Source organism: Scardinius erythrophthalmus (genome assembly GCF_964197995.2).
Source record: "Scardinius erythrophthalmus genome assembly, chromosome: 6".
NCBI lineage: Eukaryota > Metazoa > Chordata > Actinopteri > Cypriniformes > Leuciscidae > Scardinius > Scardinius erythrophthalmus.
The window spans coordinates 2,179,422-2,196,148 of NC_138226.1; the positions used below are offsets into that span (position 1 = coordinate 2,179,422).

General features: G+C 37.5%; 1 protein-coding gene across 1 annotated transcript in view; it reads left to right on the forward strand.

Annotated features, from left to right (window-relative positions):
- Window positions 1-16,727, forward strand: part of edar (ectodysplasin A receptor) — a 54,208-nt gene that overhangs the window by 25,463 nt on the left and 12,018 nt on the right. Inside the window, exons 4-6 of the mRNA XM_081368141.1 lie at window positions 6,712-6,893; window positions 9,824-9,909; window positions 15,737-15,820. Of these exons, the coding sequence (XP_081224267.1) occupies window positions 6,712-6,893; window positions 9,824-9,909; window positions 15,737-15,820 (352 nt within the window). The remainder of the gene's footprint in view (window positions 1-6,711; window positions 6,894-9,823; window positions 9,910-15,736; window positions 15,821-16,727) is intronic.

A 16,727-nucleotide genomic window follows, 5' to 3' on the forward strand; every position in this document is an offset into this window, starting at 1 on the left:
ACTTAATATGCTTCTCCAGTAAATGTATCTTGATTCCCCATCAGAATCGTTCTTGTTTCTGGAAGCACGTGAAAAATAAAGCATATTCCAGCTAAAATATGCACCACAACTATTACACAAATAAGTGTATTTTTGCGTAATTATACCTCAGTGATTTTTTTTTTTTTTTGGAGTGGCACTGAAAATTACACGCACAATGATCCAGGCATCGTCTTTCTCACTTCTACTTTCGCTAACAACACCTTCAGCCTGTAATTAAAATGAGCTGTGATCTAAATCAAACTGTCTTTGATTTGATGCTCAGAAACATGTTTTTAAAGCACATGAAACGGATCTCTCGAGGCAGCAGCTTTCAGAGAGATCCTGCTGTAAATCATGACGGAAGAGGAGCTTCAAAGTCCCAGTGTTGAAATCCTAGAAGAGTTGAGAAGCGCTTGAGAGCGGTGAGCCAGACCTCGGGACTCCAGGGGGCGATAGAGTTTCCCAATGTGTCTTTAATCCAGACAGATTGAGGAGGGAAGAACCGAATTCAGCTTCGGAGTCAATATTACTGTGTTACAGGGATCACAAGGATTCATTCATCCACTGCTTTTCATTGTCTCTCTACTTGTATTATGCACAATGAAAATAAAGTTGAATTTAATCTAATTTATTGATAATGCCCACACTCTTAAAAACCCAAAGAATTTTTTTCAGTGATCAAGAAAAGGATGAGGCTTGCACTGGAATTGATTCGGTAAAACTGAAGCCATCGTTACTGTTCGTATCACAAGAGCTGAGGAAGAGCTGAAACTCAGATATGTTAATGGCCGTTTGGTTTCAGACACAATCCGACCAATCACAACAGACTGGGCCATCTGACCAATCTGAGCAGAGTAGACCAATCACAACAGACTGGGCCATCTGACCAATTAGAGCAGAGTAGACCAATCACAACAGACTGGGCCATCTGACCAATTAGAGCAGAGTAGACCAATCACAACAGACTGGGCCGTCTGACCAATCAGAGCAGAGTAGACCAATCACAACAGACTGGGACATCTGACCAATCAGAGCAGAGTAGACCAATCACAACAGACTGGGCCGTCTGACCAATCAGAGCAGGGTAGACCAATCACAACAGACTGGGACATCTGACCAATCTGAGCAGAGTAGACCAATCACAGCAGACTGGGCCATCTGACCAATCAGAGCAGAGTAGACCAATCACAACAGACTGGGACATCTGGCCAATCAGAGCAGAGTAGACCAATCACAACAGACTGGGCCATCTGACCAATCAGAGCAGAGTAGACCAATCACAACAGACTGGGCCATCTGACCAATCAGAGCAGAGTAGACCAATCACAACAGACTGGGACATCTGGCCAATCAGAGCAGAGTAGACCAATCACAACAGACTGAGCCATCTGACCAATCAGAGCAGAGTAGACCAATCACAACAGACTGGGACATCTGACCAATCTGAGCAGAGTAGACCAATCACAACAGACTGGGCCATCTGGCCAATCAGAGCAGAGTAGACCAATCACAGCAGACTGGGCCATCTGGCCAATCAGAGCAGAGTAGACCAATCACAACAGACTGAGCCATCTGACCAATCAGAGCAGAGTAGACCAATCACAACAGACTGGGACATCTGACCAATCTGAGCAGAGTAGACCAATCACAACAGACTGAGCCATCTGACCAATCAGAGCAGAGTAGACCAATCACAACAGACTGGGACATCTGACCAATCTGAGCAGAGTAGACCAATCACAACAGACTGGGACATCTGACCAATCTGAGCAGAGTAGACCAATCACAGCAGACTGGGCCATCTGACCAATCAGAGCAGAGTAGACCAATCACAGCAGACTGGGACATCTGACCAATCAGAGCAGAGTAGACCAATCACAACAGACTGGGCCATCTGACCAATCAGAGCAGAGTAGACCAATCACAACAGACTGGGCCATCTGGCCAATCAGAGCAGAGTAGACCAATCACAGCACACTGGGCCATCTGACCAATCAGAGCAGAGTAGACCAATCACAGCAGACTGAGCCATCTGGCCAATCAGAGCAGAGTAGACCAATCACAGCACACTGGGACATCTGACCAATCAGAGCAGAGTAGACCAATCACAGCAGACTGAGCCATCTGGCCAATCAGAGCAGAGTAGACCAATCACAACACACTGGGCCATCTGACCAATCAGAGCAGAATAGACCAATCACAGCAGACTGAGCCATCTGGCCAATCAGAGCAGTGTAGACCAATCACAGCACACTGGGCCATCTGACCAATCAGAGCAGAGTAGACCAATCACAGCACACTGGGACATCTGACCAATCAGAGCAGAGTAGACCAATCACAGCAGACTGAGCCATCTAGCCAATCAGAGCAGAGTAGACCAATCACAACACACTGGGCCATCTGACCAATCAGAGCAGAATAGACCAATCACAGCAGACTGAGCCATCTGGCCAATCAGAGCAGAGTAGACCAATCACAGCACACTGGGCCATCTGACCAATCAGAGCAGAGTAGACCAATCACAGCAGACTGAGCCATCTGACCAATCAGAGCAGAGTAGGCTCTCAAAGGCGGGGTTTAGAGAGACTGAATCTTTGAACAAACTGTTTCAGACACTGTGAGAAAAGAGCCGATTCTGCAATGTATATGAGAAAATATCACAGGAATAAATTACACTTTACAATATATTCACATAGAAAACATTTATTTTAAATTATAATAATATAAATAAATAAAAATACTATATTTTTGATCACTTGGTGAGCAGAAGAGACTTTAAACATTAAACACTCTTACCGATCCCAAAACGTTTGAAGAGAAGTGTTAAAAACTGAATCATACTCTGATTTCTATGATGCAATTAATGTCAAACACGTAAAACATGCACAAAGAGTCCAAGCTTATTTTAATAACACATATTACACTCGCCACTAGTTTAAGTTTCGCTTTAAATAAATGCGTTTAGGCTTGCAATGTTTTTAATTATACTATAAAGCTATAATTCATGTGTAACATTTTACAGTAAGGTCTCATTATTTAACATTAGCTCATGCATTAACTAACATTAACAAATGTATTGTACTTGTTCATTACAGTATTTATTAATCTTTGTTATGTTAGATAATAAAAATACAACAGTTCATTGTTAGATCGTGTCAACTAATGAACCTTATTGTAAAGCGTTACGAATTTACAGTTAAATTCAACGGATCGCATGTGGAGCGAGTGGAACTAAAACACACGTTTAAAGTGTTTATAATGTTAGTAAATATTTTAGTTTTTTTGTCAGTAGTTTACATTATTTCTGAATGTAATAATGAAATATCACTCATACACTGATGCCACTTAAATGTTTTTTTGTTTTTCTTCTCAACAATGCAATTTTTGTCCCGGTGTGAATTATTTTCCGGGGAAAATACGGAACTGAAAAAAATTAATCATTTAAAAACTATTACAACAGTAAAAGGCACTGCATTCCTGAACAATTCAATAACGCTGGAGCCCTCGGGACAAAGATGATCTCGATTCAGTCGGAGGAGATAAAAGACCGTGTGTGTGTGTGTGTGTGTGTGTGTGTGTGTGTGTGTTCTTTCAAAAGTCAATAAACTGGAGCGAATGCATGTTGGGGGTAAATGTCAGGGCTTTTCAATAAGTCTTAAACCGGAGCAGATGTCGAGTACCAACATCTCAATCTCTTTTATCTTTGCTTTTCTCTTCATAATCGATACTGGAGGCCAAAAGAACAAAGAGATGCACCTCTGCCCACCAAAGACGCATCACCGACTCATTACGCTAATTAAGAGCTCAGCGCTCCAGCACTGACGAGAACATTTACAAATGACAAGAAAATAATAGTAAAGCTGGAACGGCCTCGGGAGACGTCCTGACGAAGCTTTCATCAGCGCTCAGAGTCCTGACAGCTCCGCTTCAAAAGAAATATATAACTATTAAAAGATTTGAAGCATATTACATGGAGGAGTTGCAAAAGAATAATGTTCTTCCTCAGTATTTGTGTTTGTTTTGTCCATTTGTTCTTGTTTTAGACATAAACTCACTTAATGTTGATCAGTAAACAAGACTTAACGGTAACACACTTTACAATAAGATTCATTAGTTATACATTAGTTAAAATGAACTAATAATGAACTACACTTCTAAAGCATTTATTAATCTTTGTTAATGTTAATTTCAACATTTACTAATAAATTGTTAAAATCAACAGTTGTATTTGTAACATTAACTAACATGAACTAACAATGAGCAATACATTTATTACTTATTAGTCTTTGTTAATGTTAGTTAATAATAATACAGCTGTTCATTGTTTGTTCATGTTAGTTCACAGCGCATTAACTAATGTTAACAAATACAACCTTTGATTTTAATAACGTATTAGTAAATGCTGAAATTAATATTAATAAATGCTGAAGAAGTGTTGTTCAATGTTAGTTCATGTTAACTAATGAATCTTATTGTAAAGTGTGTTACCGTTAAGTCTTGTTTACTGCAAAATGGATCAACATTAAGTGAGTTTAAGTCTAAAACAAGAACAAATGGACAAAACAAACGAAGAACATTCTTTTGCAACTCTTCCATGTAATAATATCTTCAGTAATGTTGCTTCTCCTGTAAATGTATCCTGATTTAAGAAGGTTCAGATATTTGCGCTGGATCGTGAAGGAAAAGCATCATCAGATATATGAGTTTCAGTGTGTGTGTGTGTGTGTGTGTGTGTGTGTGTGTGTGTGTGTGTGTGTGTGTGTGTGTGTGTCACATGTTTTGGTCCCTGCATCATCATTCCCAGAAGCATCATCAGTTTCAGTGTGTGTGTGTGTGTGTGTGTGTGTGTGTGTGTGTGTGTGTGTGTGTGTGTGTGTGTGTGTGTGTGTGTGTGTGTGTGTGTGTGTGTGTGTCACATGTTTTGGTCCCTGCATCATCATTCCCAGATTTCCATCTCTGTGATTTCAGAGTTTCCATCACTGCACTATTATTCTAACATGTGCAATATAATCAGAATAAGGATTGAGTGGATTTTGGATCTGGATTATGAAATGCGATGATATGTAAAGCAGAACGTCTCCAGATCTAATATGAATGCGGTCGGAGCCGAACGCTCCGCACTCGCGGGTGGGATGTTTCATCATCCGTGTTTTTCATTACTCTACAGGCGCAGGAGAGTTGGCAGGTCGAGTCTTTAGTGGTGAATATTCTCTGATCAAAACCAACTGGGTTTTAAGTGAAGCGCAATGACTCTTTCTGAAGGTCACGTCAGTTACAGCATCACAGATCAAGTCCGCTTTATTTCTACAGTACAGACTGATTCAGTAATAAACAGAATCAACGATGCAAACTTCATCAAATATGAGACCAATTCTGCGGTAAAGACACTCAAAAAAAGATCAATGTTGATTCATAATGTCAAAAATATGGTCTAATAACATTTTGCTAATGTCGCACGGGTATATCTGTGGCAATATCCAACAATACATTGTATGGGTCAAAATTATCGATTTTTCTTTTATGCCAAAAATCATTAGGATATAAAGTAAAGATCATGTTCCATGAAGATATTTAGTAAATTTCCTACCGTAAATATATAAAACATGTATTTCTGTGAGTGAATGCAGCACAATCGCCAACATAAATGAACAACTTTAAAGGAGATTTTCTCAATGTTTAGATTTTTTTGCACCCTCAGATTCCAGATTTTCAATAGCTGTATCTCAACCAAATATTCTCCTAAAGCTTATTTATTCAGTTTGCATGTGATCTTTAAATCTCAATTTAAAAAAAATTGACCCATGTGACTGGTTTTGTGGTCCAGGGTCACATATTAAGTTATGAAAGACGTTCTCTGAATGTTCAAAACGTAAATGTTTATTTTATTTTATTTTTTTATTCTTGGTTAGATGAACATTCCAAAATGGAACGTTCCATTTTGCAAACATTATTGGAATGTTACATTTGAATGTTCTTTGAACATTCCGAAACAAGTAGTAACATTTAAAAAAAAAATGATAAGCATCTAAATAAAACCTTCCAGAGAACATTATTAAAGACGAGATAACTCTGAGCATAACTTTGAGAGAACCTCGCCAGATCGTTCTGAGAACATTCCCTGTAAACTGGAATTATTCAGATCTATTCCGCTCAGTTTTGCTCTCGGTTCAGTCAAATCAGTAATATTACTGAATATGAAGGGCCAGATTTACTAACAGCTCGCAGCACACACACTCTTCAAACGTTAATAAATAGTGTCAGGATTTACTAAAGACACACAGTGGAGAATTAGAGTGAGAACAGGGTTATTTATTGCGGCTGATATTATTGTTATTATACTATTATATTATATCGCAGTATTTCATATCACTGAATCATGCGAGTTTGCTCTCGTCAGTTTACTGGTATTTAAACCATTATTTACCACCCAATAAAAGCCCGTCTTAAACCAGACGCTACTCTGCGCTGCTCTCAGTAGATTGTGTTGGTCATTATGGAAATGATCCGGCTGCGTCTGTTCTTTAACTTGAGCAGAACTTTTCACTCCCGTCTGCGCTCTTATGGGATTTTGCTCTGTTTAGTAAATCTGGCTCCTCATGTCTTTTAAACCCCTGTAGTGACACAGATCAGGTCTGCGGATCTTCACGCATGAGTTCTGCTGATTTGATCAGGTGTGTGTGTGTGTTTCAGAGCTGTGGTTACGGCACGAAGGACGAGGAGTATTCCTGCGTGGCGTGTCCGGCTGGGAAGTTCTCCAAAGGGAAGTATGAGATCTGCCGGCGGCACAAAGACTGCGACTCGCTGTACCGGGCCACGGTGCTGACCACGGGCACGCTGGAGAGCGACGCGGAGTGCGGACCGTGTTTACCGGGGTAAGAGACGTCATGAGGCAATAGAGTGTGTTCGACTACTTCAGTGGCGTTGGTTCCACTGGTTCCATTTCTTCCATAGGGAAAGTCTAAAGCGTTACAAGCCTTGAGCCGAACTAATCACAACATTACAAACTCTGATGTGAAGCAAAAACGTATTTGAAAATCGCACACATGGGGATATTTTGGGGATATTTAATTTTAATTTTATCAATCAATAAATTCCATTAGAAACAAACCTTGTTGTATTATTTTAATTTAATACTGTGAAGCTGCTTTGATACAATCTGTATTGTGAAAAGCACTATACAAATACACTTGACTTGACACACACACACACACTCATTTACACACACACTCACTCACTCGTACTTACACACGCTCACTTGCACACACACACACTCATTTACACACGCTCACTCACACACACATGCTCACACACACACACACACACACACACACACTCACTCACTCACTCATGCTCACACTCACTCACTCACTCACTCACACACTCACTCACACACTCACTCACTCACTCACTCACTCACACACTCACTCACACACTCACTCACACACTCACTCACACACTCACTCACACACTCACTCACACACTCACTCACACACACACACACACACACACACTCACACACACACACTCACACACTCACTCACTCACTCACTCACTCACTCACTCACTCACTCACTCACTCACTCACTCACTCACTCACTCACTCACTCACACTCACTCACACACTCACTCACACACACACACTCACACACACACACTCACACACACACACACACACACACACACACACGCTCACACACACACACACATGTGACGGCTTCACGCTGCTGTAGCCACTTAAAATGGAAGGTCTGGTTTCAATTGGCTTCAATGTAAATATACAAAGTGCAGCTTTTTAAAAGCACATTATTGAGTGTGTTTAACAGACTCTGTAGGACGCCTCAGGAAGTCTCGCCGGCTCTGTTTTCTGGGACGTAAAGTCTGATAGTGGGACATTTCCTTTGAGATTGTCCCGCATGATGGCTTTGATCAGAGTGTGTGCTGGTCTGAATCTGAAGGCCATTGATGTGTGTTTCGTGTCTGAGGGCATCGGTGGCGTCTCGGCTCACTTCAGATAAGAGAACTAATCCAATCGAGAACTCCGTTGTATTGTTTTCTCTTTTCTGTCAGTTGTTCTCAAACTCATCTAGTCTTTACATATTAAATGCATATGTGAATAAACTCCAGTTATTGAAAATATTCCTGTGAGGTCAGACGCATGTGATGCTATTCATTAGTTGCTCTCGTTTATCGGCTTCAATATTAAAGGCATATTCATGCCTTTAATGAAGGCAAACCTGTATGACTTTCTCTGAAGAATGTTGCCATTGACTTCCATTATATGGACTAAAAATACAGTGGAAGTCAATGGGAACCAAAACTGTTTGGTTTCCAACATTCTTCAAAATCTCTTCTTTTGTGTTGAGCAGAAGAACAGAAAGTCGTGCGTGTTTGATAACTCAATAACTGAAGGCAGAATGAGGATTTCTGGGTGGACTATCCCTTTAAGATCATTCACCTTTTTTAAACTTTTAGTCACTTCATGTTTTTAATGAAAACCACATCCTTAAATAGATGTTTATTTATAGGTAATTTAATTATTAGCTGATATGTTCCACATAATTCCTTAATTTAAACTGGTCAATCATATTGTTGCTCTTTAGTGAAGTGATTGGCTCTATATCTGTGATTGACGTACACATCTCTGTTCTCGTATATTAATATCTCGTATTGTTAAAGCTGCTCATTAATGTGTTTTGGATGTTCAGGTTCTTTCTGGTGTCTCAGTTTAATGTTCAGAGTCTCTAGAAGTGAGTCATTGGTGGTTAGAAATCTATGCAATACAGCTTTTTTATTTATATAGAATAAGGGCCCTATCTTGCACCCAGCGCAGTTGACTTTGTACAGCGACGCATGAATCATTCCTATTTTGCACCCAACGCACGCAAACTTTTCCCTCCACAGACGCACGTCAGTAAATTAAGGAATGAACTTGCGCTCCCGGCGGCGGTTCAGCGAAAAGAGGAGCCGTGTTCCGGCGCAAACGTTCCCTGGTGCTATTTTGCAATTTCAGAAAACAATTCCTCCACTGACCAGGAGAAACCTCGTCAAAAGTCAGCGGCGCGTTATTCGGATGCTATTTTAAGGGCGCATGCTTGGCCATAATGTAGCGTGTGCACAACGCGCATACACTTATCTCATCTACACAGACGCAGCAGTTTTCATTTTTGCAAACCAAGGAAAAATATGACCGCATGAGGGAAATCATTGTGGTGTCCATGAAGATGTGAAAAAATAGGCATAAATCTAGCTTACACATTTACCCAAATTATTATACGCCTGTTTAACCGAAGCTAATCTGGGTGTGTTTCTCCGTCCCCAATGTCACTTCTCTGTGTTTTACGGCCCTGACGAGAACTTCGGTCTCCTCGGCTGTGAACCGCTCCTGGCAAATCCGCCGTTATAATAGTAATCCGCCATGGAACAAGCGCGCCTGCTCTTAAAGGGAATGTGAGATGACGCTCTGATTGGTTTATTTCACGTTACGCCCAAACCACACCTATGAGTAATGAAGCTGCTTCAGACCAACACATTTTAGATTTGCGCCGGGCGCAAGAGTCATTTATCCCGCCGGTATAATAGCAGATACCGATCTCATTATACTGAGATCCGCCCACAAAGTTTCTTGCGTTTCACGTTTGATACTTGCGTTTCAGATCGTTAAAATAGGGCCCTCTATCTATCTATCTATCTATCTATCTATCTATAGGAATGAACGTGTTCTGCCTAAACCTTACACTAATTCTGTGTTTCTTTAGAAATGAACAGCAGTTCATCGAGTTCATATAAACCTCTTCTCCTTCAGGTACTACATACTGGAAAACCGGCCTCGAAACATCTACGGCATGGTGTGTCATTCCTGTCAAAATGCTCCACGCAACATCAAAGAGTGTGAGTGTCCTTCGTCATTATTCATCATCATCATCATCACTGCATCTCCACCTGTCTCCTGTTTGCATAAACACAGAATTAAATTAACTACATTCCTCACTGCAAAAAATGCTTTTCTTACTTAGTATTTTTGTCTCGTTTCCAGTCCAAATATCTAAAAATTCTTAAATCAAGATGCATCTGTAACACTTTATAATAACTGCACGCTATTTTTGTTTTAGGTTTGTAAATAATGCTATACTTCATTTAGAAATGCTAAATTGATCATTAATAAAGTATGAAAATACAATTATTAAATACATTATAGATATGCTTATAAATCAAGAATAAAGCATTTATAGCTGTATTTATAAACTGCTTATTAATATCTATTAATGATTAATTAACTGTTAGTAATGCTTAACTAATGATTAATAACATGCAGTTATTATAAAGTGTTACCGATGCGTTTACTAGATGAGCTAAATTATCTGCCAATGGGGTCAGAAAAATATTTAAATTAACATTATTTTTCTTGTCCCATTGGCAGATAATTTAGCTTTTCCCCCCGGAAAACAGGACATAATATCTTATGTTATTTCACTCATCTAGTAAATGCATCTTGATTTAAGAATTTTTTAGATATTTGGACTGGAAACAAGACAAAAATACTAAGAAAAGCATTTATTTTTTATTGTTTTGCAGTGCTGCTCTGGTTTGCCGTACATAGAATACTAAACCCAAACCAAACCGAACCAAAAACCAGAGTTCCCAGAGTTCCTTTAATGAAACAAATATCAGGTCATCAATAAAGAGTCCGCCTGGAGTCCATCAGCGAGCGCGTTTGCGGTGCATGAATATTTTTAAGATTTATTTTCCTTCTCTTGGCCTTGGTTTAGTGTTTGGCAGATCGTTCATAACATGGTTGACTCACTGATTAACAGCGCATACCTGAAGCAGTGAGTGAATGGAACAAACCGCAGGCGCGCAGTGACAGAAGCGCTCGCGACCCGCGCAGAACACTCAGATTTAAGGCCGTTTAATCCGCTAAAACATTGCAGAAAGTAGCAGCGAGTATTTTTCATTGCTGAATTAGTGCAGTAAATAATGACGTCTGGTTTCCATTCTAGGTTTGGGGGGTTTTGATTTTATTTAGGATAAAAAGTCATCGTTTGCGGAAGAGAGGGAACAAATTAACTCCAGGTTTCACCGACGGAGAGAGAGCCAGGCTTTTTATTGTTTTGTTTTGCTAATTTCTTTTCTTTTTTTTTTATATCGCAGTTTGTTCTCCACCAGATTTCGGCCTTGATGCACTGCAAGTCTGTGATGTTTCCTCAGAAAAGGAGGAAAAGAGAATTAAACTGAATAAAACCTTATTGTAAAGTGATGCAATTAATGAAAAACAATAATCATCTTGTTTTCCTGCATATCTAAACATTCTTACATTACAAGAAAAATATTTGTGAACGGAGTAAGAAAAATAATCTTGTTTTCCCTTTGAATTACGTTTATTTTTATGACCTCATTAGCAGATATTTTATTCTTGTTTTAATCTTAAACTTACTTAATTGTAATGATTTTGAATATCATCAGTCATTTTGCTTCTCCAGTAAATGTATCTTGATTTAAGAATGTTTATATATTTGTGCTGGAAAACAAGACAGAAACACTGAGGAAGAACATCATTTATTGCAGTGCATTAACTAATGTTAACTTAAAGATGCATTATTAAACGTTGAGATTAACATTAACTAAGGTTAATAAATGCTGTAGAAGTGTTGTTCAATGTTAGTTCATGTTAACTAACTAATTTTAAAAATGTAAAGTATTGTAAAGTGTTACCAATATTTGTAAAATATCAAATCATGCACTGTAAAAAAACATTATCACTCCGATTAGTTATCACAACTTAAAATTTAACATTAGAATAAGTAATAATGTGTTGTTTCAACTTAAAGTGTTTCTGCTTGACTTAAAATTTTAAGTTTAGTTAACTTCATTTTAGTTTAGTTGGATATTTCAACAGAAGTCAAGCACAAACACTTTAAGTTGAAACAACACATTATCATTTTTTTTGCATGCACAGTGTGTAAATCTCAGAGCTCAAATGTTTTTTGAACATCTTTGTGAAACACGTCTGCGCCGGTCCTGGGGTTTTTGCTGCCTCTTTAATTGTTTTCTATATTGTGTGGTGACAGAAATTAAGTAGGTGGGAATGATATTTAATTAAAAAAAAGGTAACAAACGGGCCTTTTAAAGCTCTGAAACTATGCAGAGAGTCGCTCGGGTGAAGACATGCTCACACTCGCCAGGTAATCTGCAAATTATGCTCGCCCGCAGCGCAGGTTGTGTCCAATAATTAAGAGTTTTGAGGAAATAAAAAGATTATTAACTTGCTGCTGCTTGCTTTGCACTTGAGTGAGACTCATGCGTTCTCCGTCCACCAGCGGACCTCACACACACCGACATGTGATTCCAATAAAAGCGCATAAAGTCTCTGTTAGCATCGCATGTTTTGTTGTTCTCAGTCGCCGCCGGTCACGTATAATGCGATCGAGCTGAAACCTTCTGATCATGTGCATTTAAAAAGACAAGATGGGCTTTATTTAATGATGTTGTTGAGTGATGTTTCTCCTGTGACATCAGATTTATAATGTATTCTAATGAACAGCCCTAGAGCCGTAATAATGAGCGAGTCAGACCTCAGCTTTCTGCCAAATGACTGATAGGGTTTCAGCGAACCGTCCTTACGGCATTTATTTCATTTACAATGTGTTTGACACTCTCAATGAGAAAGAAATAAGCAAAGACGTCAAACGTATGAGAACTTTGACAAATTGTGCTGTTCGTGTGGGAGCTGTTTGCTTTTCAGATCAGCTGGTCATAATTAAATCAATACTTGGAGCGACTCGTGGAGCTGGAGAAAGTAGATTAAAACACTTTTGAAGAGGCAGATTTGTGTTTGAGACCATTAAGACTGTTAGTGTGCCATATTTAATGTTGGATTGTTATACAGTAAATGTCATGCTGAATCAAATTATACTTTATCCACTTAAAGTGAAGAAAAATGTCATTTTCAACCATAGTAAAGAATGTCATCACATCATGAAAAATTCGTCCTGAAAGATTTTACTGACTGAAATGAAAGCCATACTCTATTTCTTAACACTGCCGCTTAAATGATGGTTAATGAGTGTTTTTGGTTAAAAACTAAAATTAAACACATCCGACTCTTTGACAACCGATCGTATCTTCATTGATGCTTACTAGAACAAAATGGCTGACATTTAAATCTCTTAATAAAACTAAACAAAACCGGACAACATTTAAATCTCTTAATAAAACTAAACAAAACCAACAACATTTAAATCTCTTAAACAAAACAAAACCGGACGACTTTTAAATCTCTTAATAAAACTAAACAAAACCGAACAACATTTAAATCTCTTAAACAAAACAAAACCGGACGACTTTTAAATCTCTTAATAAAACTAAACAAAACCGAACAACATTTAAATCTCTTAAACAAAACAAAACCGGACGACTTTTAAATCTCTTAATAAAACAAAACAAAACCGGACAACATTTAAATCTCTTAATAAAACTAAAAACCAAACAACATTTAAATCTCTTAAACAAAACAAAACCGGACGGCATTTAAATCTCTTAATAAAACAAAACAAAACCGGACGACATTTAAATCTCTTAATAAAACTAAACAAAACCAAACAACATTTAAATATCTTAAACAAAACAAAACCGGACGACTTTTAAATCTCTTAATAAAACAAAACAAAACCGGACGACATTTAAATCTCTTAAACAAAACAAAACCGGACGACTTTTAAATCTCTTAATAAAACTAAACAAAACCGGACGACATTTAAATCTCTTAAACAAAACAAAACCGGACGACATTTAAATCTCTTAATAAAACTAAACAAAACCAAACAACATTTAAATCTCTTAAACAAAACAAAACCAGACGACTTTTAAATCTCTTAATAAAACAAAACAAAACCGGACGACATTTAAATCTCTTAATAAAACAAAACAAAACCGGACGACATTTAAATCTCTTAAACAAAACAAAACCGGACGACATTTAAATCTCTTAATAAAACTAAACAAAACCAAACAACATTTAAATCTCTTAAACAAAACAAAACCAGACGACTTTTAAATCTCTTAATAAAACAAAACAAAACCGGACGACATTTAAATCTCTTAATAAAACAAAACAAAACCGGACGACATTTAAATCTCTTAAACAAAACAAAACCGGACAACATTTAAATCTCTTAAACAAAACAAAACCGGACGACATTTAAATCTCTTAAACAAAACAAAACCGGACGATATTTAAATCTCTTAATAAAACAAAACAAAACCGGACGACATTTAAATCTCTTAATAAAACAAAACAAAACCGGACAACATTTAAATCTCTTAAACAAAACAAAACCGGACGACATTTAAATCTCTTAAACAAAACAAAACCGGACGACATTTAAATCTCTTAAACAAAACAAAACCGGACGACATTTAAATCTCTTAAACAAAACAAAACCGGACAATATTTAAATCTCTTAATAAAACAAAACAAAACCGGACGACATTTAAATCTCTTAAACAAAACAAAACCGGACGACATTTAAATCTCTTAAACAAAACAAAACCGGACGACATTTAAATCTCTTAAACAAAACAAAACCGGACGACATTTAAATCTCTTAAACAAAACAAAACCGGACGATATTTAAATCTCTTAATAAAACAAAACAAAACCGGACAACATTTAAATCTCTTAAACAAAACAAAACCGGACGACATTTAAATCTCTTAAACAAAACAAAACCGGACGATATTTAAATCTCTTAATAAAACAAAACAAAACCGGACGACATTTAAATCTCTTAATAAAACAAAACAAAACCGGACGACATTTAAATCTCTTAAACAAAAAAAAACCGGACGACATTTAAATATCTTAAAAAAACAAAACAAAACCGGACGACATTTAAATCTCTTAAACAAAACAAAACCGGACGACATTTAAATCTCTTAATAAAACTAAACAAAACCAAACAACATTTAAATCTCTTAAACAAAACAAAACCAGACGACTTTTAAATCTCTTAATAAAACAAAACAAAACCGGACGACATTTAAATCTCTTAATAAAACAAAACAAAACCGGATGACATTTAAATCTCTTAAACAAAACAAAACCGGACAACATTTAAATCTCTTAAACAAAACAAAACCGGACGACATTTAAATCTCTTAAACAAAACAAAACCGGACGACATTTAAATCTCTTAATAAAACAAAACAAAACCGGACGACATTTAAATCTCTTAAACAAAACAAAACCGGACGACATTTAAATCTCTTAAACAAAACAAAACCGGACGATATTTAAATCTCTTAATAAAACAAAACAAAACCGGACGACATTTAAATCTCTTAATAAAACAAAACAAAACCGGACAACATTTAAATCTCTTAATAAAACAAAACAAAACCGGATGACATTTAAATCGCTTACTAGAACAAAACTGAAAGACATTTAAATGTATACTAGAAAAAAAAGGTGATATTTAAATCTCTTAATTGAACAAAACCGGACAACATTTAAATCTGGCTCTATGCTAAAGCACTAAGGCATTATAGACGTAAGAGTATAAATTTCGGTAAAGCTGCTTTTGAAACCATGTGTCTTTCTTTGACACATCTAGATCAGCCAGAGTCAGGAGCGCCACTGCTGTTGACTCGAATGTGATGTTAATGTCGAATATCAAACGATTGTGATGTTATTGAACCAGTAACTCTTGTTGTTTTAAAGGCATGCGATCCACACCACCATCATCAGGTCAAGCTCCCAGTGTGTCGTCCAGCAGCACCACTGTATTCCAGCAGCCGGAGAAAGGTAAAGGCATGCTGGGAAATTACTGATTACATGATCTCCGATGACATGGGTCGTTCTCATTTATATTAATGTAGCAGATTTAAAGGGGTGGTTGATTATGATTGGACTTTTCTAACTTTAGTTAGTGTGTAATGTTGCTGTTTGATCATAAACAACATCTGCAAAGTTACAACGCTCAAAGTTCAAAGCAAAGGGAGATATTTGCTTTTACAGAAATCACTTTTTAAGGACTACAACAAACGGCTGGTAGAGACTACACCACATTCCTCCCGGGTTAGTGACATCACCAACCCTAGAATTTACATAAACCCCGCCCCCTGAACACGATTTATAGATTATCATAACAGAATATGCTAATCAATGACTAGAAGATAACTACACATCAGCGACATAAATTCATCAACGAACCGTTCAGAAATGTTGTATTCTACATGTTTTTACTTCTTCTTGAGTCTCTCCATCTTTGTCTCCGCCCCCTGTGCCGGGAGCAGCGGCTCATTTGCATTTAAAGGAACAGACACAAAATGGGGTTTTTTTGCTCACCCTTAAAAAAGTGACAATTTTAACATGCTATATAAGAATATCTGTGAGGTATTTTGAGCTAAAACTTCACACACACACACTGGGGACATCAGAGACTTATTTTACATCTTGTGAAAAGAGCATTATACCACCCCTTTAAAATCACTGTAACATACAGCCTAATTGCTTTAAAGCTGCAGTGTGTGATTTTTAGTGGCATCTAGTGGTGAGGTTTTGAATTGCACTCAACAGAAGTTACGGTGGCCGACAGGGAAATATATCGTCGTCTGAGACAGCAGAGAGTAGCCAGTTAAACAAGGTTTCTTTACAAAGATAAATTAAGAAATGATGTCCACTTAATTATTCAGTAAAACGATATGTTATT